Raw genomic sequence first — 20,590 nt, forward strand, 5'->3', positions numbered from 1 at the left:
AGCCTTATGATACAAAAAACCCTTACAATACAGTATAATAAGCTGTTATAACACTCCTAAGGATGAATCCTTAACCCAGCAACATGTTCAGATTAAACCAACACAACTCAGTCCAACAGCGCCCTCTGGTGAGCACAGAGCGAACAGCTTTCGGACATGCGCAGTAACGTCAGTGTTTATTTTATTACCTTGGAATTATTTATTACTTAATCTGATTGGACCATCAATGAATTCATACTTTTACATAAACGTCGTTTGGTGTAAAACACCACATTTTGGCTAAAAGTATGTGAACCACAACCCCTGAGTTATTTCCCCTCTGGTGTTATAATCAGCTCCACTTTTCTGTGAAGGTTCTCCACTAGATGTTGGATTAGTGGTCATTCAGCTACAAGTGAGATCAGACTCTGACACTGAGGAGGTCTGGGGTTCAGTCGGTGTTCTAGTTCATCCCAAAGGTGTTCAGTCAGAGTCAGGGCTCTGTGCCGGACACTTCAGTTCTCCCACTCCAACCTTAACTTAAAACAAGTGTGTACACCATGGAGTTCAGTGCTTTGTGCTGGACACGTTGAAGAGAGATTATTCTATACAGTTGTGTGTTTCAGACTTTGTGGTAACAGAAACACATATGAGATGGTTAGGGGTGCAGATACTTTTAGTCATATACATAATGCGGCATTACAAAAACATCCAACCATTACATCCAAGAATTTGACATACTTCAACAAACAGATGCTGAAATGTTCGTCTGCTCACAAATAAATAAAACAGAGGGCTTTCGGTGTCTAATCAGTTTGTTACGAGATGAAAAAAGGTTGCTTTAAAGGATAATGGGGCAAGTTAAAGATGATTAAAAATATTTATACATATTAGGTTGGTAGCTTTTCATCCAAAAAACAGCACACGACTCCGAGATTTGAGAAGCGAGACCTTCTGAAGCTCTGAAACGTCTCGGGTCCGATAAACAATAGTGACAATGTGGTTCTGACCATTAGAATGAGACGGCAGGTCAGATTTCTAGTTTGAAAAATAGTGTAAACATGAATGAAATTTTCGGAACACGTGGCGTGACGTGAAGGAGCGACACGTGAAGAGAGAGAGAGAAGACTGAAGTGCAGAAGTCCTGGAGAAGGTGGCTGGGGTTTCTCAGCTGAACTTGGCCTTGGAGAAGTCCATTTCTGGATGCTGCTCCATGAACCTGCCATCAGACCAAAACAAGTGTGTTCATTAAACTATGCAGAGATTTACAATATAAACATATAATACATAGAAACAAACTCCCAGTAAAGTACCAGTCCAGTTTAGAGTTACGTTTTACCCAGTATCATGTTACAGAAAGACACAGCTTCATTTATCTGCTTTATCCTGGAGTCGATTCCAGGAGCACTAGGTGGGAATTTCTGGAAGATTAGAGAAAGCTGGAACACTCAGGTGCTGTACGAACTGGACAATAACACGTCCTGAGTGATCGGATCACACGTGCAGAGCAGAGAAACGTCCTACAGTCCTGCCTCATGCAGCTGTACGGTGTTTCAAAACGTGTTTTGTGAGGTCGAGTAACGAATTCAGAGCGAAACAGTTACAGCCTCATCTTTATCTAAATCCATTTCCTCACAATGATTATTTATATCCTCACTAGAGCGATGATGCAGTCATCAGAGGGTCCTTTGTAGCTGACCGAGTAGTGAGGCATACTGACCTACCAAGACACAACGAGGCACATTGAGACACACCAACACGTGTTGAGGCGTACTGAGACGCACCGAGGTGCACTGAGACGTATAGAGACATATAGAGGTGCACCGACAAGTAGCAAGACATACTGAGGCACACCGACTCGTATCGAGACGTACAGACGTGCATTGCGACACACCAAAACATAGAGACGTACTGAAATGCACTGAGACGCACAGAGGTGCACAGGGGCACACAGAGACACACGGAGGTGCACAGAGGCACATACAGACGCACCCAAACATATTAAGACGTACTGAGATGCGCCAAGGCACACTGAGACGCACAGAGACGTACTGAGATGCACCGAGATGTATCAAGACGCACCGACACGTATCAAGACATATTGAGGTGCATTAAGACACATTCACGTTCACACAGCAGTTGTGACGTGTTCATATGCGTCCCAGACCTATGAGTTCAGGTCAACTGATCGGATCTCAGCGCATTTCGGAAACCTTTCACACCTTTCCTTAATGCTGAGCACTAATCCAATCACCCAGGACACATGCTAATGTCCGGTGTGAACAGGCACGCATGCACTTAAAGAGAAGGTGTGAAATCTGAGAGGGGGATCAAACTGGAGAGTCTGGAGCTGCGAGGTGACAAACATTAGCGCTAGATTTATACTTATGCTAGCTTATCAGGTTTATCAGAAAACTGTTAACCAGTTCAAAATCACGTGTTGGTTGGAATGTCGAAGAAAAAGGAGATGGCCCCAAGTGACTTTGTACTCGAACATCACAGGTCCTGGAACACGAGCCGATGCGGCGAACATTCCAGCACTAGCCGGAAATGAAGGTCACTTACTTCTTCAGGATGTCCTGCTTCTTCTGCTCCTCAGACGTGGGTAAGCCCATGGACTTCTGCCTCTGGTCATACATCATCTTTTCCACCATGCTGCGTGTTTCTCCATCCAGATCGGAAAGCTGTACAGAGAAGAAGAGCTGAAGGTCTGAAAGGAAACTGACCTGAATGATGTCCAGTGCAGAATGCTGCCTACCTTGGAGTTTTCTGGACAGATTTTTTTGGTGTTGATCTCAGGGTCTGTGGTCACCAACTTGTTCCACCACTCCATTTTATTTATCTACCGGGGACATGAAAAGGATTCAGTGCACGTTTTCAGAATCAGTTGTATAATGAGGGTCAGACCTACTCGTACCTTCTCCAGATGGACGGTCACTATCTTTCCGTCATCAATGAGCCAGGAGCTCTCTTCTACCTTCACCTCGTTGAAAAGCGGGGCGTCGATCACAGGTGGGTGGCCCTTTAAACCTATCTTCAGATGACGTCTCTGAACGTCCACCACCATGTCCTTCCCCTTCAGCCGAAACTTCACGTCGAAAGGCACTACAAGCTGGAGAGAGAGAGTCCAAAAATGTATTCGGACTGATGCACGAAAGGACAAAACCGAAAATCCACTGCTCACTGCCACCTGGTGGCGAGGAATATATTAAATTAAAAAAAAAGAGAAAAAAAAGAAGCTATTCTCTGTTGTTCCACTAGGGGGCAAAATAGAGCAGGGACATGAATTTAGCTACTGCTTAAATTCTAATGATGGAAATCTTTGTTTTTAAGAAAAAACATTGACTCTGTAACCAAAACAAATGACTTTAGAGACTGTAGAGTCGAGGCAGAGCTGAAACGAGGGTCCGAGAGCCATTATTCGTGTGGTGTTCCTAATCTCTGAGTTAAACTGAACGTATAGCGCCTTGTATAAGTATTCACACCCCTTAAACCTTTTATTTCAAACTGAATCGGCCGTCATGAAGCGTGTTCACAAAATTATTAAAAAATAAACACACAGATTAGGAAAAATCCTTACGTCCACTTCAGACAGTGTCTGTGTCCACCTGTAGTTGGGCAGATCTGCTCCGTTTTCAGCATTAGGCTTCATCTTGTCCTTATCCTTCTCGTCTTCCTCGCCTTCAGATTCAGACTAAAAGACAGCAGCAGTGACAAATTATTTATTTATTAATTTCAAATGAGTAAACTCTGTCCACTCTGTAGACATGACAGCGACACTCACTGAGCAACAACATCCACCTTATTCATGTCTGTTTCTATGGTAACAGTGATGGTCATCCTATATCCTTGGCTTAAATGGAATACTTTTCAAAGGTTTTGAATCGAATGAATAAAAACATTCTTTAGAAGCAGCTTTATAACTAAACTGAGCAGGAGACCGTGATGACCAGCACCAAGATGTTTCAGAAGACTACTCCAAACAAAGTAAAAAACAAGCTTTTAGACATTTTCCTGACTCTATTTTCATTTCTATCAGACGTCCACACGTGTCCATCTCACTCACCGCTTTATCTGCTTTAACCGATGCTCCTGCAGCGCTGCTTTCAGAGACTCGCTCTTTTTCTTTCTTCTGCAGAGATTCATGAAGAACACATCAGCACAGTAAAACAATAACGGTCAAAATCTCTCTTTCAGCTACATTACTTTTTACAGTCATTATTAATTAGTGGTCAGTTACAAATTTCTGATTCATAACACACACACAACAGCGAAGGAACAGGAAGTGACGTAATTTCTGGTCAATTCTGACATGTGTTTAGAAAAACATATGTAATGCGATCTCTCTGTCAAGGGATTTCAGGAACCCTTCCATGAGGTTGAGTTATTCACAGCAACATGCCTAGACACTGGGACGGTCATGTGACCATCCATTGTCTATACCCGCTTTATACCTAATTAGGGTCACTGGGATCTGCTGGAACCTATCCCAGCACACATTTGGCGAAAGGCAGGGGTATACCCTGGACAGGTCACCAGTCCATCACAGGATAGCCACACATATAGACAGACATCCACACACACTCACTCCTATGGCAAATTAGAATTACCAATAATGTACATGTTTTTGGGCTGTGGGAGGAAACCGGAGTAAACCCACGCAGACATGGGGAGAGCATGCAAACTCCACACAGAAAGGCCCCTGCCTGTTTGAACCCGGGATTCAAACCCAGGACCTTCTTGCTGTGAGGCAAAACAGTTAATGTGTGCTTAAACTTAAACTAATTAATAATAAAGGTCAAATATAGAAATGAGGTTTCATGCAGGAATCCATTCTCCAGTTTCAATCTTTTTTTTGCTTCTGTTCCACTTACAGAACGATGCACAAAAAGACTCTACCTGGTCTATCTCCGTCTGCAGACTGGCGGCCTCCTCGTCCGTCAGCTCTTTGATTCTGGGCTCGTTCTCAGCCTCCTTCCTCTTCTTCTCCTCCTCCTCGGCTTTGAGTTTAGCCGCTCTTTCTGCCTTCTCCTTCTTCTCCTTCTTCTCTCTGGACTCTTTCTCTCTCTGGGCCTTGAGTGCCAGCTGACTGTGATGAGCGAACGCCTCTTTCACCAGCTAATAGAAAAGAGAAACACCACACGCAGCGGTCACTGTGGGCCTGCACTTCTATTTATTCATTTATTTAATTTAATTTTAAGAGCCGTCATCTCACCTTCTCAGGAGCTCCAGGTTCACCTCCTATAAAAAAGTCTGTTTTTCGTCGCAGAAAGCTGAAGAACGTGTTGACCAGCTGAAAGGGCGATTATAAATAATGTGATTTTTCTGAGGACACTGTGACGTCACAGTGATAATAGATAGGATTCATTCCCTGATATATCATCATCATCATCATCACTATGTTTCACGTGAGCTAAACAATAGCCTTTTGAGAACCTTTAATGCACTAGTATTCATGAGTAAACTAGTTAGTTAAAGGACGACAGGAGGATTAGTTAATGGAAGCACCTAAACATGCAGGTTGCTATTAGCTGTTAGCGTTTGTAGCTAGCTAGCTAGCATGATCATTCAAATATGCAACGATTTTTACCTCTTGTACCCCGCCTTCATGCTGTTGTGCCATAACAAGCAGCATTCCGTCATACTTTTCTTCATCGCTGCCCATCTTAGGGATTTTAAACTCAATCTAAACACACTGTAATGACAATACACGTGTATGAAAAATCTCCCTCAGTGCTTGTGTTCACTTCCTAGCTACAAGACCTGACCCGTGCCCAGGGAAACACGTGAGCCAATAGCGTTGATCCATTGATGAATGACAGGAAAGAGAGCCAATCAGAATGTTAAACGTGACGGCTGAAGGCGTACTTTAAATAAAGCGCTCGCTTCTACGGAGAAAGGAGTGGAAGTGGTAGAATTCTCTAGAAATGTCCGGAGTGTTCTGTGTGAGGGAACAGGAGAGTCATAACACACGTTTAAAAATTTAATAATACATGAAATAAACACTAGATATGCGAAAATTTTATTGCTTAGAAATGTGATCATTTAAGTCCTAGATCTATAAAAACAAACTGTCCAGTATTAAATATTTTTGTCATTAAAAGTATGTGCTTCTTTAGAATTATGAGTTCATTTAAAGGAATATTTGATGAGAAGTGTTTGACTGAAACAAATATGAGTTTATCAGACCTTCGATTGCCTCAAGAACACAAACTTGGGTCTTTGAAAGTCCATCAAAGTCTGATCGTCACCTGATCCGGTCCGATCTTCAAGATTCAAGATACAGCTGGCGCAGTACATAGTGAAATGAAACAACGTTTCTCCAGGACCTGGTGCTACATAAACATACAACAACAAGTTCAACACAAAACAACAAACACCACCACAGAGCTAGGACAGAAGTTTGTCTTAGCCACGTAAAGTGCACAGTGTGCAGCTAGGTGCAAACAGAGCATAGACAAGACAGTGCAAAAAAGACAATAAATACAAGAAAGACAACACAAAAGAACACAGGACACTTAGCGCTGAAAAGAAATAAATGAACGTGTACTGGAATGTAAGTGAAATAAAATAGATAAAGTGAAATGATGTAAAAAATAAAAAAAAAGTATTGTGCAAAAATATTGTGCAAAAATACACAGCAGCGGTTGAGGTAGTGCAAATAGAATAAACATAAATATAACTATAGCAGCGGATGACAGGTAGAGGTAGTGCAGTAAGTAATGAACAGTATAAATTATGTGTGTGTGTGTGTTTGTGCCCACACAGTCAAGAGAGAGTGTGTGTATCTGTGTGTGAGAGAGACAGAGAGTTACTATACAGTTCAGTCCTGAGTGAGAGTGTGTGTGTGTGAGAGAGTGTAGAACAGTTCAGTCCTGAGTGAGAGTGTGTGTGAACAGTTCAGTCCCGGGTGTTGAGGAGCCTAATGGCTTGAGGAAAGAAACTGTTACACAGTCTGGTTGTGAGGGCCCGAATGCTCCGGTACCTCTTTCCAGATGGCAGGAGGGTGAAGAGTGTGTGTGAGGGGTGTGTGGGGTCAGCCACAATGCTGTTGGCTTTGCGGATGCAGCGTGCGGTGTAAATGTCTGTGATAGAGAGGAGAGAGACTCCGATGATCTTCTCAGCTGTCCTCACCATCCGCTGAAGGGTCTTGCGATCCGAGACGGTGCAGTTCCCAAACCAGGCAGTGATGCAGCTGCTCAGGACGCTCTCGATGGTCCCTCTGTAGAACACAGTCAGTATGGGGGAAGGGAGATGGGCTTTCCTCAGCCTCCTCAGGAAGTAGAGGCGTTGCTGGGCTTTCTTGGTGATGGAGCTGGTGTTGAGTGACAAGGTGAAGTTCTCCGCCAGATGGACACCAAGGAATTTGATGCTCTTGACGATCTCCACAGAGGAGCCATCGATGGACAGCGGAGAATGGTCACACTGTGCTCTCCTGAAGTCAACAACCACCTCTTCATCTCTTCACCTGATCTCTTCACCATCTCTTCACCTGATCCGGTCCGATCTTCACATGATCCGGTCTGATCTTCACCTGATCCGGTCCGATCGTCACCTGATCCGATCTTATCTTCACATGATCCAATCCGATCTTCACATGATCCGGTCTGATCTTCACATGATCCGGTCCGATCGTCACCTGATCCGGTCCGATCTTCACATGATCCGGTCCGATCGTCACCTGATCCGGTCCGATCTTCACATGATCCGGTCCGATCGTCACCTGGTCCGGTCCGATTGTCACCTGATCTGGTCCGATCTTCACATGATCCGGTCCAATCGTCACCTGGTCCGGTCCGATCTTCACCTGGTCCGGTCCGATCTTCTCTGACTCAATCGACATCAATTCCTGAGGACCTGCTGAAAAAGTTTACTTAACAATTCCTTGAGAGTTTGGCTTCTATCGATCCACTGTGAGGCAGATGGCAAAATGACCAAACGGACGAAAGGTTTAGTTTCATCAAAGTGTAGTGTGAGAAATTAGATAAAGTTCTGACCACAGTCCAGGTCAGATTCATGTAGAAACCATGCGGTCAGTCCTTGAGGTTGATGTGTTGGTTGGTAGTTCAAGACTGGTAGATCTGAGCGACATTGACAAAGGCTGAATTGTGATGGCTAGACGACTGAAGACTGGGGGATGACTTTTACATCATGTGGGGGCCAGGTGCATGTCCTTCATTTACCTGGGGAAGAGACAGCACTTGGATGCACTATATTCTAAAAAGGTGAGCTGGTGGAGGCAGTGTGATGATCTGGTCAGTGTTCTTATGAGAACCCTTGGGTACTGGCATTCATGTGGATTTTAACACCTACCTAAACATTATTGCAGACCAAGTACACATCTTCATGTTTGCACCCTGCAAACATTGTTTAAGGAGCTGGCTTGGCTCTCAAATTCCCCAGAGCTCAACCTGATCCAGTATCTGTGGGATGTGCTGGAGAATGTGCTGGACAATCACGTCAGATCCATGGATGCACCAGGATCTGCCACAGATTCCACAGCAACCTTCAGAGGTCTTGTGCAGTTCCTGTCTTGACAAGTCAGAGCTGTATTACTATATTAGGTAGGTGGTTTTAATGTTATGGCCGATCTGTGTATATGTGTAATAGTATAAATGGCTACTTATTTCTCCAACAGCGGATTCCAAACATCACATTGAACTCAACAGGTGTCCAGTTACTTCTGGTGCAATAATACAGGTAGACCAGGTGTAAAAAATCCTACTGACCCAGCAGAGTGATAAAAACCTGTTTAATTCCACTATCAGCATGTGTGTTTCATAAATAAGCTAGATAGTCTATATAAATGTCTTATCAGTCTTATCAGTATTCCAACAGCTTATCAGATCAGTCTAGCTCAACTGTAAAGCAGCACTGTTTGTGTATTCGGTATATTTACATACACTGACACGTATATTACTTGAACAAAGAGTGCATTAATGGCTTACATTCATAAATAATTAAACTCATCTCAATCTATATCCATGAGACATGACCTTTTAAACGCTCTCATCATTATTAGCAGTTGATGAGATCAGTAGTGCAGGAAATGTTGGTGGCTGTAACCTATGTAATAATTCTCTCAGGCCTTGGTGTCCTGGTACAAGCAGAGTTAATGAATAGTAAACATGATAAATGTCATTTACCCCGCTTTCCGTGGTCTGAACTGGATTAGATTAATGGCCTCCACGTGGCAGAGGGGTAACCTGTGCGGTCCAGGGTCACTGTGTTTTGCTTAGAAATCTCCGCCTCAAAGTCTATCACTATAAATAAGACTCATAACCTTTTGAACTGTCTGTTGAAGCACTCTTTTAGTCAAGCATGTATTCATCTGAGGAGGAATGTTACTCTAGGAAAATCAAGGAAGAACATTCCCACACCATCCTGTTCAACATCCTTAACCGTACAGACAGCTGTGCTCTGGGGGAGGATGACTGGAGCTCTCTGATGCATAGCTGTCATTGTGAACAGCGACGATTGGTGTGCTTGAAGAACCCAGAGAGAACCTGCAAGGCAGCTAGTCAAGTGTTGCTAAAGACCATGTGCTTCATGAGAAGCCTTCCTTCCTTCCACCACCTCCCAGGTTTGGATCAGTTTTTACTTCTCAGGAGCCACTGGGTCCAGCTGTTCGTCCTGGGTCTCGCACAAGAGCGTGTGACGCTGGACGTGGCCGACTTCCCCACGACAAGCTTCCTACGCAAGATCTTGCTGCAGGACCAAAATGATGACACTGAACATGGTCCATCAAACCTGGCAGCTGTGCAGAATCTCAGATCATGCTTGGACCAACTCTGGAGGCTTGATCTCACTCCTAAAGAATATGCGTACCTCAAGGGTACAATATTATTCAACCCAGGTGAAATTCTAAACAATTCTATTCCATAAACCTCGATTTCCTTTAAAATTTCATAGTAGAATTCTAAATATAGCACCAAATTATACAGATATATGGACTATATGGGGGTACTGCGGCTAAAATGAGCCATTAAATATATGAAGCAAGTCATTTTCAAGATTCTTTAGATTTAACTTTAATCAGAATAAATAAGATGCTGTACGTTTCCACCTCTTCATCATTCTTCAGACGTCCCTGGGCTGATAAACCGCAAGCTCATCGAGGAACTCCAGAGAGAATCTCAGCGACTTCTGCATCGAGCCATTCACAAACTTCATCCACATGACCACACTCGACTACCCAGTGTCCTGCTGACAGCCTCGTCGCTAGACACTGTAACCCAACACTTTTTGACCGAACTGTTTTTCAGACGCATGATCGGTCAGACAAATCTCCTGGAACTGCTGACTGAGATTCTTTTCAGTACAGGACGGTTTTAACCTGAAGGAGTCCAGCTGATGTTACTGGATTGGTGTCCACTTCCTAGTTTTAGTTCTAAGGAATGAGCAAGCCTGAGGTGATGGTGGTGAGGAAAAACTCCCTGAGGTGAGATGAGGAAACCTTGAGAGGAACCAGACTCAGAAGGAGACCAGAGAGTGTGATTGTAAACACACAATGGAACTGATGGAGAACTCCAGTATCTCATATATCCACATGTCTCCATCCTCAGCAGCAGCCTCAGTGCTGAAACTCCAGCCAGAAGCAGGTGTGGAATTAACGAGGTGGTTTATGAGGACAGGAGTACAGGCTCGTCTAATCTCATACTGTTTTTTTTTAAAATAAATAATTTATTTTCATCGTGTAAACCTTTTGTCATTCTTTAAGTCATGTCGTTATTCCATTTCAATCCACCAGTCTGACATAGAACAACCTTCAGCTCCTGAGGTTCAGAAAGATGATAAGCTTCTCATGCGTGCTGAAAAATAGGAACATGTGCTCAGTCATACTGAAGAATAAACATTAATAATAAAAAAAATGTTGTTCAGCATTTAGCAGAAGCCATTATACACTATATTGCCAAAAGTTTTGGGACACCCCTCCAAATAATTGAATTCAGGTGTTGTTTTTCAGGGGTTGGGCTTGGCCCCTTAGCTCCAGTGAAAGGAACTCTTAAAGCTTCAGCTTACCAAGACATTTTGGACAATTTCATGCTTTGTGGGAACAGTTTGGGGATGACCCCTTCCTGTTCCAACATGACTGCACACCAGTGCACAAAGCAAGGTCCATAAAGACATGGATGAGTGAGTTTGGTGTGACCTGCACAGAGTCCTGACCTCAACCCCATAGAACACCTTTGGGATGAATTAGAGTGGAGACTGTGAGTCAGACCTTCTTGTCCAACATCAGTGCCTGACCTCACAAATGTGCTTCTAGAGGAATGGCCAAAAATTCCCATAAACACACTCCTAAACCTTGTGGAAAGCCTTCCCAGAAGAGTTGAAGCTGTTATAGCTGCAAAATGCGGGACAACTCCATATTACATTCATGTGCATGTAAAGGCAGATGTCCCAAAACCTTTGGCAATATAGTGTACCAGTTATCTCAGCTGAAGAAGTTGGGGTCAGAGCACAGGGGCAGTTAAAATACAGTGCACCTGGAGCAGAGAGGGTGAAGGGCCTTGTTCAGGAACCCAACTGGTGGTGCTGGGGCTTGAACCCTGTTCAACCCAGAGCTTTAACCACTTGACCCAGTTACATAGTGGACTCCATGAAGACGTTGGTGTTGATGATAACGAGTCTGTTACAGAGCTGTGGGTTCGAGTGTGTTGCTTTTGAAACAAATCATGTAGCATGAAATCTAACCAAGCATCAAACTCATCGAACACATGTAGGAATCAATTCCTTCTTTTTCCAGGAAACAGATGTTCTCGTCCTGCTGCTGTAAAGTAAAGTGGAACATATCTCAAAGTTTATATTGTGACTGAATAATGAATGACCCAGAGCACTTCTGTTTATTAGCTGCTCATTGCGTTTATTTTCTCATGACTGGAACTCGTCAGACCAGTTACGCTTGTGTATCTATATCTGTTTGTGTGTGTGTTAGAAACACTGCAGTCAAGTGTGTTACTTATCTATCTGATTATCAATGTTTGAGTTTATCTCCTTCAGCCTGTCTTTTTTATATAGTCTGCTTGTATAATCTGGCGTCACTGACCGCAGCAGCGCGGCTATCAGGATTCAGTAAGATTACTGGACGCAGCCTCTCCAGGAACATCCCGGATGTTCACTGAGTGAAAGGCCTGCGTGAAAACATCAAACACGCTGTATAAACACGGGTGGATGAAAGGAAGGGTGGAGGCGTGGATTCACGAGCATGAGCCTAGAGTCTGATATTCACTGAATGTTGATTTCTGTGTGATGAGCAAAAGCCACAGGAATGTGACACAACGGCTGAGAAATTGTTGTTAACACACACACACAATGAAGTAGAGTATATTTTCATAAAGCTCTCATTAAGGTTTCGTAACAGCGGGGAGAATTATGGGAAATTCCTTAGAATGTAAAGCAGGATGTGTGTACAGTCAGTACACTTCAATATCTTTAGATGAGACTAAACTCAGGTAACTGCTTTGACTTTGGGTTTCAGTTCGAAATGAAATGTGTGTGTGTGTGTGTGTGATCTAGACTGGGAAATACTGGGGGGAGAAAACCAACAACAAACAGCACTTTTGCAGAACGAAGCTTTATTCCACTCCTGATCCAGAAGCTTTGTAGAACTTTCCAGAAAGCCCTCTCGTCTTCTACATACCTCATGTGACTGAGTCAGGAAACTCAGAATAATGCTACAGTTTACAACAACAACAACAACAACAATAATAATAATAAAAATAATTCATGGGATTTTTCTCAGCTTTTGGGTTCAGAAAGATCAGAAATGTTGACTGGACACATGGTCAGCACCTCCAATCAGGATGCCGTCCTTTAAACAGCACTAGATTCGGATTTTATTCTTAATTATGGTACAGAAAGACAAAAACACACACAATGAATGTAGAAGGTAATATATTTTTCAATTATTTAGTGTTTAAAGAGTCAGACAGATTCAGAATGAGGATTAAATAAAACATTAGGGTCGTATTTTGGGGCAGCACGACGACTTAGTGGTTAGCAAGAAGGTCCTGGGTTCGAACAGGGGGCTGTTCTCCATGTTCTCCCCGTGCCTGCGTGGGTTTACTCCGGGTACTCCGGTTTCCTCCCACAGTCCAAAAACATGTACATTAGGTTGAATGGTAATTTTAAATTGCCCATAGGAGTGAGTGTGAGTGTATGTGTGGTTGTCTATCTATATGTGTGGCCCTGTGATGGACTGGCGTCGTGTCCAGGGTGTACCCATGCCTTTCGCCCAATGTGTGCTGGGGTAGGCTCCAGCAGATCCCCGTGACCCTAATTAGGAATAAAGCGGGTATAGAAAATGGATGTATTGTGTGAGGTCAGCATGAGGGAATAAACTCCAGACCCTGCTGGTTTGTTTACAATGATTGTTTAAAACTTAAGTTGGAATTTTCTCCTGAAACCTGGAAACCTTCTACTTTTACCCGTGTATCTCCTCTTTCTGTGTTTGTTTTGGTTCAGTTCCATATTCATCTACATCTCTAATATGTTTCTATGGACGTGATTTCTGACGTATGCAGCTAACACATCTAAACATACATCCTGAATGTCGAGACTGAATTCTCCTCATTTCCCAGAAGGAATTCAGAGCAACGAGTGCAGCTGAAGCTCTTCCTGAACCTCCTCAGGTGAACGCTGTGATGAGAGGAACTCATGTCACATGGATCTGAAGGGTTTCCTGTTTCACCGACGTTTAAATGACTGACGAGGAGAACATCTGACGTTGAACATGTTACTGATTACACCACAACTCCTATAATGCCATTTTATCTAAGACTTAACAAAAGAAATCGGAAAAAAACCCCAAAACAATAGATTTTATTCACGAGTGTCCTCATATATCCCAGGTTTATTTTCCTTTAAATCGTCTCTCTGGCTCATAGACAGGCGTCACAGGTTATTTACACGCTTCACCTGTGTGTGGACGGAGACAAAGCAGAAGATAGCTGTCCTTCAGTCACTTCTTCAGAAAGTGCAACAGTGGTTCTTCTGATGAATAAAATGACAAAGAAAAAAAAAACTAAGCTAATGCTGATTTTATTTATTTATTTTTTCCAGCATCGTCACTATCTACTGGACAAGTCGATAAATCCATGAAAGTTAGCGTCAGGGAATCGAGTCAGAACCTCTCAGGACGGGAAGAGAGAACAAGCGCAGGTTCTTCATTACAATCCCAGTGCTGGAGACGGAGCTGGAGAAATAAAGGCAGGTTTAAGCTCTCAGTCCGTGAAGGAGTAAAGGAGTGTCTGAGGTGATGGGGGTGACGTTCGGTGAGAGAGACGCTGGAGAGCTGGGCATGTATGCTGCAGAGAGAGAGAGAATGGGAGAGGAAGAGATGAGAGAGGGAGGGAGAGAGAGGGAAAAGGAGACAAAGAGGGGGGGTTGGAGAGACGGAGAAGGAGAGAGGGAGAGAGATGGAGAGAAAAAACGAGACAAAGAGGGGGGGTTGGAGAGACAGAGAAGGAGAGAGGGAGAGAGATGGAGAGAAGCATGAACATGGTGCTTTTAATATATAATAAAAACTGGACTTTTATTCAGAGACACGTGTCCACGTCTGTAGCGTCTGTGAGCAGCAACGTGTCCTCCATCATCCCTGACCTCAACTACACTTTCTTGTGGTTGTTGTGGTCACTACAGCACAACTGCTAACATTACTGGATTCTTGTCTTACACTCTTACAGTACTGACTGGATGACTCGATGCTGCCACACGTGAACCCTGAGGAGGAAACATACGTGCCCTGATGACATCACAGCGAACCAGTAGGAAATCTGCGCGCGTTTTGAAACGTTGCAAGTTCCTTCAAACATCACACCACTCGCTTGATTTATTGTGTTCATTTTGAGATGGATATTTACACCAGGCTTTAAAGACTGTGTTGCCAGGTTGCAGAGATTCAACCATAAAAAGAGGGTTTTTTAAATTATTATTTCTGTAGCTTGAGCATTCTGTATAAACGTTAAGTCTCCTGTTCCATGCAGACGTAGTTTTTCAACTATGACGTTAACGGAGTGTGTCATGTGTGTGTCTGTGAACTTCACTCTAATATTCTTCATTCATTCATAACAATATACCCCATGACTCAGGAGGATTATCTCTTCGAGGGAATGGCTATAATGAAACAGGACGATTGAGGGTGCTTTTTGTCTGGCAGCTGTTGTTGTTGATGGTCAGTAGAGACACGCCGGAGACACGTGAAAGACCCGAGGTGTGAAGAGCAATCAATCTCCTCTAACTGTGATCTGATTAAACGAGACACGTGTTAATGCCAAGTGTAAACAAGCTGTTAACGTGTGTCCGATTACAAGGCAACATTCACAGCTGACAAGAACCGGGTATCAAGTCATTGTACCATGACCAGTACCTGAAGGTGTCCACCCTCACGCAGAAGGTTGTTAGCCTTAACACCTGGGTGCCTTTCAAAAAATATTCCACGCATTAATGTCACTGTGGAGTGGCATTGTCATCCAAACATAAACGTCTCCCTAACACACCGCAGGATTTTATTCTGGAAGGCAACCGTCCAAAATCCACAACGACTGTGGAAAAAAAACAGGGAAAGGGTCAAAGATACTGGGGTCAGTCCAACAAACAGCTCAAAGGTAAAAGTGAGACAAGAGAGCCGTGTGGTTACTGTACAAACCCCAAACCAATGCAGGTGGTCAGAAGGTTCCAGGTTCAAGGCTCAGCACCACTGCTGGACCCTTGAGCAAGGACGTAAATCATCCAGAGTGGATTTCACTGAGCTGTAAAGTCTGAACCTGGTGGTCCAGTTGAGGATCGCGCAACTCTCACTGCCGTGGCCTGGGGTTGAAACGTGGGTCGTCTAAGGGGTCAACTCTCAGTGCTGGTCCCAAGCCAAGATAAAAATGGAAAGGTTGGCATTAGGAAGTTTCTAGAATCAGGAGGGAAAAAAGGCACCCGGCATAAATCCTTTTCCAAACATCAAATACGATAGCTTTTGTTTTGAAGCCTGAGGGTGTGATGGATGATGGAACAGCAATAATGAGGAACTGCAGATAGGAAAAGGTCTTGCAGTATGCTGGTATTAATCAGTAATAATCCAGAATCCAGTTTCTGTTTGATTTGGCTGAGTGACAGGAGCAGGAGCTCGGGCTGAGCCAGCTTAAAAAATAACTTACGCCACCAACTTACACTGCTTACTGTTGTTCCGCAGATTCCGTGCTTCAACATCATCAGATCTCTCCTCTGAAATCTTCAGACCTGGAAAAACAAAACAAAAAGTCTTACTAATTGAAACAGTGTTAAAAATGGCCCACTAAAGAAGATGAGATAGAGATACTAAACCAGTTCTGAGCCACTTACTGCCGTCGCTCATCAAGTTGAAGCTGTTCTTCTTGCTGCTCCTCTTGCTGCTCCTCCAGGTGTCATTACCACTGTCTCTCTGCAGCTCCTGCTGTCTCATCGTCACTTTCTTCTTGCTTTTTCGAGTGCTGATACGGATGATCTCGCGCACCAGGCGGCATTCCGCTTCCTGCTCCCTGATGTTGTGCTCCTGGACGATATCCGAGATCAGCTGACTGAACTCCTGCGAGCGCTTCAGGAACATGGAGTCCGATGTGCATTTCGCCAGCTCGTTGATCTCGAACTCGGAGAAAACCTCCAGCAGCTTACGCGTGATTAGCGAGTCCACGTCCTCATTAGTGCCTTGATAAATGAAGTCCTCGTCTTGTAAATCGCTGAAATGCATGCTGCCACTCTGGTACGTTGGACTGTCCAGCTCCGCTTTAGGAAGGTTAAACGAGACTGACCCGTGTTCTTCCATTAGCGCTGACGGATCCACTTTGACGCCACCGATACAAAGATCAGTATAAAAATCGCTCTTAGCGTCAGGTACCGACGTCTCAGCTTTAACGACCTCTGGCTGGTCACCTTGGGCTTCCGCGGACAGCAGACACGGCATTCGTCTACACACCCGATACAGTCCGCACGTCAACACGCTACACGCAAACGTCCGACAGCTTTTCACTGAGACACAGGGACCGCACATGCAGGAACCAGATCTGGACTCCGTCTTTTTTCCCGGTAGAAAGCGGACACTCTCTGGCTCTGTTGCATTGCCATTAGCATCTTTTCGCTGGACTTTGTGGACTGCTCCAGGGTACTGAGTCTCGGGTCTGACCGGGTCAACACAGCGCTCCTCATACGGTCTGCTCTTAGTGCTGCTACTCTGCATGGACCATGATTCAGGACTTCCTGCCCTGTCCCACCCTTTAGAGATGCTTTTGCCATTGCCTGACATGATTTTGGAGCGTCAGGGTCTGTTTAATGAGAGAGAGAGAGAGAGAGAGAGAGAGAGAGAGAACATGGTAAGCTGTCTCACAGGAAATGTTGCCTCTACTGGGCAGTGCTATTACACATAGAAATGCCCCATGAGCAGGACGGGTTGGAACATCTAGAACTTGATTCCTCAACCGCTACATCACTCCCATTTCCAAACCAGTTGATTTATTTACTAACACATCAGTAGTCTCATTTAAACCAGCATGACCATAACCATGACCCTGACCATGACCATTAGTAAGCATGAATACATGAATGCTGTAAACACATTATACAACACAGTGTCTGTCCTCTGTTTGTCCCACTTACTGGCACCCACATGAAAGGTAAAACCTCCCGCTTGTGAAACACACACACACACACACACACAAAGTGCATCCAATACAAATTATGTTTATATTAAGTCACGTTCCTAGTGCAAATTGCCCTTCTCCTTAGATTGGATAGTAATTATTAAAATAGTACGCATAAAAGTGGACAGAGGCAAATAAACAAACAAACGAACGAACAAAAGCAAACGAACAAAGCTGACTGTCTTCCCTCGAGAAAGCCCAATGTGTCGAATCAGTTAATAAGACCTGAATAGAATAACATACTACAGGAGTTAAATTGCAGTTGCACAGCAGATGTGTGTGTGTGGTCAATTAAAAAGCCCTTCAACCCCTGTAGATTTATTGCATTAATTAAACATTAACATTAACACTTCCATGTCTTTAGCTGTGTGTAAATCACATCTGGATTCATCGCATGGATATAATTTTATAAATAAATGACATTCCTGAATATCTCCACAAACATTGTACATTCCAACCTTATCTTCATGCACTAATCTAATCAGCCAATCATGTAGCAGCAGCACAACACATAAAATCCTGCAGCTACAGGTCATGAGCTTCACTTCACATCAGAATAAAGAGAAATTGTACAGTTTGGGTGATTTTGTGCACGTGATGGCTTCGGATCATTGTTCACGGTGGTTGTAGCACATTTACCCTAAGGTTTGATGTTTTGTGCATCCTGGAGATGTTTTTCTGCTGACCACAGCTGTAAAGAGTGATTATATGAGTTACTTTATTCTCAAACTAAACTATTCTTAAAGATGATGAACTGTCACAGAAATGTCTCTCTCTATAAGGGGCAGTGATGGGTTAAGTGGTTAAGGCTCTGGGTTGTTGATCAGGGTTCAAGCCTCAGCACCACCAAGCTCCACTGTTGAGCAAGGCGCTTAACCCTCCCTGCTCCAGGGATGCTGCCCCTGCGCTCTGACCCCCAACTTCCTCAGCTGGGATTTGCGAATAAAAGAATTCATGCGTGTGTGACGATAATAAAGGCTTCTTATTCGTTCATGATGTTTAACGGGCATATTAATTGAAGCTGAACCTATATGATTTTATGCACTTCAAAAGCAGACTGGAGAAACTGCATGAATGAGCAGGGGTTCCTATTAAAATGGACGCTGTATGTGTGTGTGTGGGCGTATGTGTGTATATAAACACTAATCTAATCCGACCAGTTCTGTGGTACAGTATGCCCTCACACACACACACACACACACACACACACAATGAGAATGTAACCGATCTCATTACACACACACACATACACAGCATGCTTTCACTTCTACCTCCTTCCTAATAAAAACAGATGTTTCTTTAAAACTGTAAAAACACCACAAAAACACTCCAGTGCACATGTGCAGAAGGTGCTGTACACTGTAGTATACTAAAAACAATACCCCTCTTGTGATGTTTACACCAATGTCACCAGGTGTGTTTTGACAGACCAGGCCTAGTCGAGAAGTACAAAGCTGGGGCGCGCGCGCACACACACGCACGCCCGCGCGCGCACACACCGAACTATATGCTTCAACTCTATTCACAGAAATCAATCTGCTTCATAAAAGCTGATTATTTCGAGTCTGGAAGCAGCACGGAAAGTGAATTAGGTGTTAAGTGAAGAGTTTAATGCTGAAAAGATTTAAAGAAAGTGCTCCCTCTTTAGCCGCTTATACACACCGACCAACCGGGAACTTTTCTACACATTTCTATTTCCATTCAAATGTATTTCAGTTACAGGAAACAGGGCAAAAGATGCTTTTATGTTGTTTTTTTTTGTTCTTCCACACTATGCCATTTAAATACAATTAAAAGGCAAAAAAAACCCATACAAATAAAGTCAATAACAAAGTTTACTCACGACATAGGGAGAGAAATGACGCAGTCCCCGGAAGTGCAGTGGTCAGACTTCTGACCTACAACTTTAATGTTTAATCCCGCAGTGTGTCCTTGCGTGTACAGCAATAAAATCTCGTGCTGTGTGTAAAAGCAGGCTAACAGGCTTCACTACAACCGCCTTCTATCTCCCCCATGTCTTTCCTCTTAACATCAGACTGCTGTTTTCAGTTACCTGAGGCAACAGGTAGTCCACGACTCCTGCTGACGTCATCGTACCGTCAGCGTAATCACACTCGTATATATTATTTTAAAATTATTATTTTTATTATTACCAAAACAAACAAACAAACAAACAAACAAACAAAAAAAAGCATGTACAATATAAAATATGATTTTTAGCATGTACAATATAAAATATGATATTTCTATATATTTGTTGGTTGTTGTTTTAGAGAGCCAATCCTGTTCCACTAGGTGGCAGTTCCGGGTTTTCCGAGTGGCTGCTCGTGCGCAAACATTGTTTACACATCCTATAATGTACTTCGTGTGAAATTAAAAATGCGTCATATCTCTAAATCACTTCAACTTAATTATTATTATTATTATTTATAGCGCATTTAACAGAAATCAGAAAGATATAACATCTTCATATACATTTAAGACTAAACCCAGAGGGGAAAACTCCCTGAGGAGAAAAGAGGAAGAAACCTGGAGAGGAAGCAGCCTCAAAAAAGGAAACAAACCTCATTATAGTCTGATTATAAATTATTTCTCTCTCTCTCTCTCTCTCTCTTTTTTTTTAATCTGAGTCAAGCTTGAGTAGGAGCATCGTTCGAGTCGTGCGTTCGTATCAAACTGCTGTGAAGTGGACACTTGAGTGGACACTCTTTATGGTTTCTATGTGATATCCCCAGTAAATCTCACATTAAATCAGATACACACTACATACAGTCTAATTCAGACTTCTGTTAAACTGGGACATCAGGACGGTTTAACCTAGGACGGTCATTCCTTTTTATGGTGTCTGAGTTTTTCTTTTCAAATCTTGCCTTGCATCATCTACAGGACTGTACCACTGACCTGAGCTGTTGATATGTAACATATCAGATTTTTTGTCTGACCTTTCT

The 20,590-nt window shown here is 43.4% G+C and overlaps 3 protein-coding genes across 3 annotated transcripts; 1 reads left to right on the plus strand and 2 right to left on the minus strand.

Annotated features, from left to right (window-relative positions):
- Positions 1–637: 637 nt before the first annotated feature.
- nudc (nudC nuclear distribution protein) lies at positions 638–5,757 on the minus strand. The gene is made up of 9 exons (XM_058405277.1): positions 5,570–5,757; positions 5,195–5,272; positions 4,879–5,097; positions 4,046–4,111; positions 3,560–3,673; positions 2,897–3,091; positions 2,738–2,821; positions 2,545–2,663; positions 638–1,198 (listed from the first exon to the last, which is right to left on the minus strand). The coding sequence occupies exons 1-9, from the start codon at positions 5,642–5,644 to the stop codon at positions 1,147–1,149; spliced, it is 1,002 nt and encodes a 333-aa protein (XP_058261260.1). The 5' UTR covers positions 5,645–5,757; the 3' UTR covers positions 638–1,146.
- Positions 5,758–9,293: 3,536 nt separating this feature from the next.
- On the plus strand, positions 9,294–10,594 carry nr0b2b (nuclear receptor subfamily 0, group B, member 2b). Its single transcript, XM_058405246.1, has 2 exons — positions 9,294–9,835; positions 10,064–10,594. The coding sequence occupies exons 1-2, from the start codon at positions 9,301–9,303 to the stop codon at positions 10,312–10,314; spliced, it is 786 nt and encodes a 261-aa protein (XP_058261229.1). The 5' UTR covers positions 9,294–9,300; the 3' UTR covers positions 10,315–10,594.
- A 3,207-nt stretch (positions 10,595–13,801) lies between these two features.
- Positions 13,802–19,728, minus strand: kdf1b (keratinocyte differentiation factor 1b). Its single transcript, XM_058405273.1, has 4 exons — positions 19,486–19,728; positions 16,312–17,267; positions 16,141–16,209; positions 13,802–14,288 (listed from the first exon to the last, which is right to left on the minus strand). Exons 2-4 carry the CDS (start codon positions 17,246–17,248, stop codon positions 14,197–14,199), a joined length of 1,098 nt encoding a protein of 365 aa, XP_058261256.1. The 5' UTR covers positions 17,249–17,267; positions 19,486–19,728; the 3' UTR covers positions 13,802–14,196.
- Between the last annotated feature and the right edge of the window lie 862 nt (positions 19,729–20,590).

This window comes from Hemibagrus wyckioides, linkage group LG12 (genome assembly GCF_019097595.1).
Source record: "Hemibagrus wyckioides isolate EC202008001 linkage group LG12, SWU_Hwy_1.0, whole genome shotgun sequence".
In the NCBI taxonomy this organism is placed as follows: domain Eukaryota; kingdom Metazoa; phylum Chordata; class Actinopteri; order Siluriformes; family Bagridae; genus Hemibagrus; species Hemibagrus wyckioides.

What these genes read in the sequence shown, in the direction of transcription:
- kdf1b (XM_058405273.1), bottom strand. Translation starts at nt 17,248, where the DNA reads ATGTCAGGCAATGGCAAAAGCATCTCTAAAGGGTGGGACAGGGCAGGA. An exon ending in CAACTTGATGAGCGACGGCA is followed by an intron (nt 16,210 to 16,311) that starts GTAAGTGGCTCA and finishes TTGTTTTTCCAG; the next exon opens with GTCTGAAGATTTCAGAGGAG. An exon ending in GCGGAACAACAGTAAGCAGT is followed by an intron (nt 14,289 to 16,140) that starts GTAAGTTGGTGG and finishes CTCTCTCTGCAG; the next exon opens with CATACATGCCCAGCTCTCCA.
- nudc (XM_058405277.1), bottom strand. Translation starts at nt 5,644, where the DNA reads ATGGGCAGCGATGAAGAAAAGTATGACGGAATGCTGCTTGTTATGGCA. An exon ending in AGACACTGTCTGAAGTGGAC is followed by an intron (nt 3,092 to 3,559) that starts GTAAGGATTTTT and finishes CTCTCTCTCCAG; the next exon opens with CTTGTAGTGCCTTTCGACGT. An exon ending in TCTGTCCAGAAAACTCCAAG is followed by an intron (nt 2,664 to 2,737) that starts GTAGGCAGCATT and finishes TTCTCTGTACAG; the next exon opens with CTTTCCGATCTGGATGGAGA.
- nr0b2b (XM_058405246.1), top strand. Translation starts at nt 9,301, where the DNA reads ATGTATTCATCTGAGGAGGAATGTTACTCTAGGAAAATCAAGGAAGAA. An exon ending in TACAATATTATTCAACCCAG is followed by an intron (nt 9,836 to 10,063) that starts GTGAAATTCTAA and finishes ATCATTCTTCAG; the next exon opens with ACGTCCCTGGGCTGATAAAC.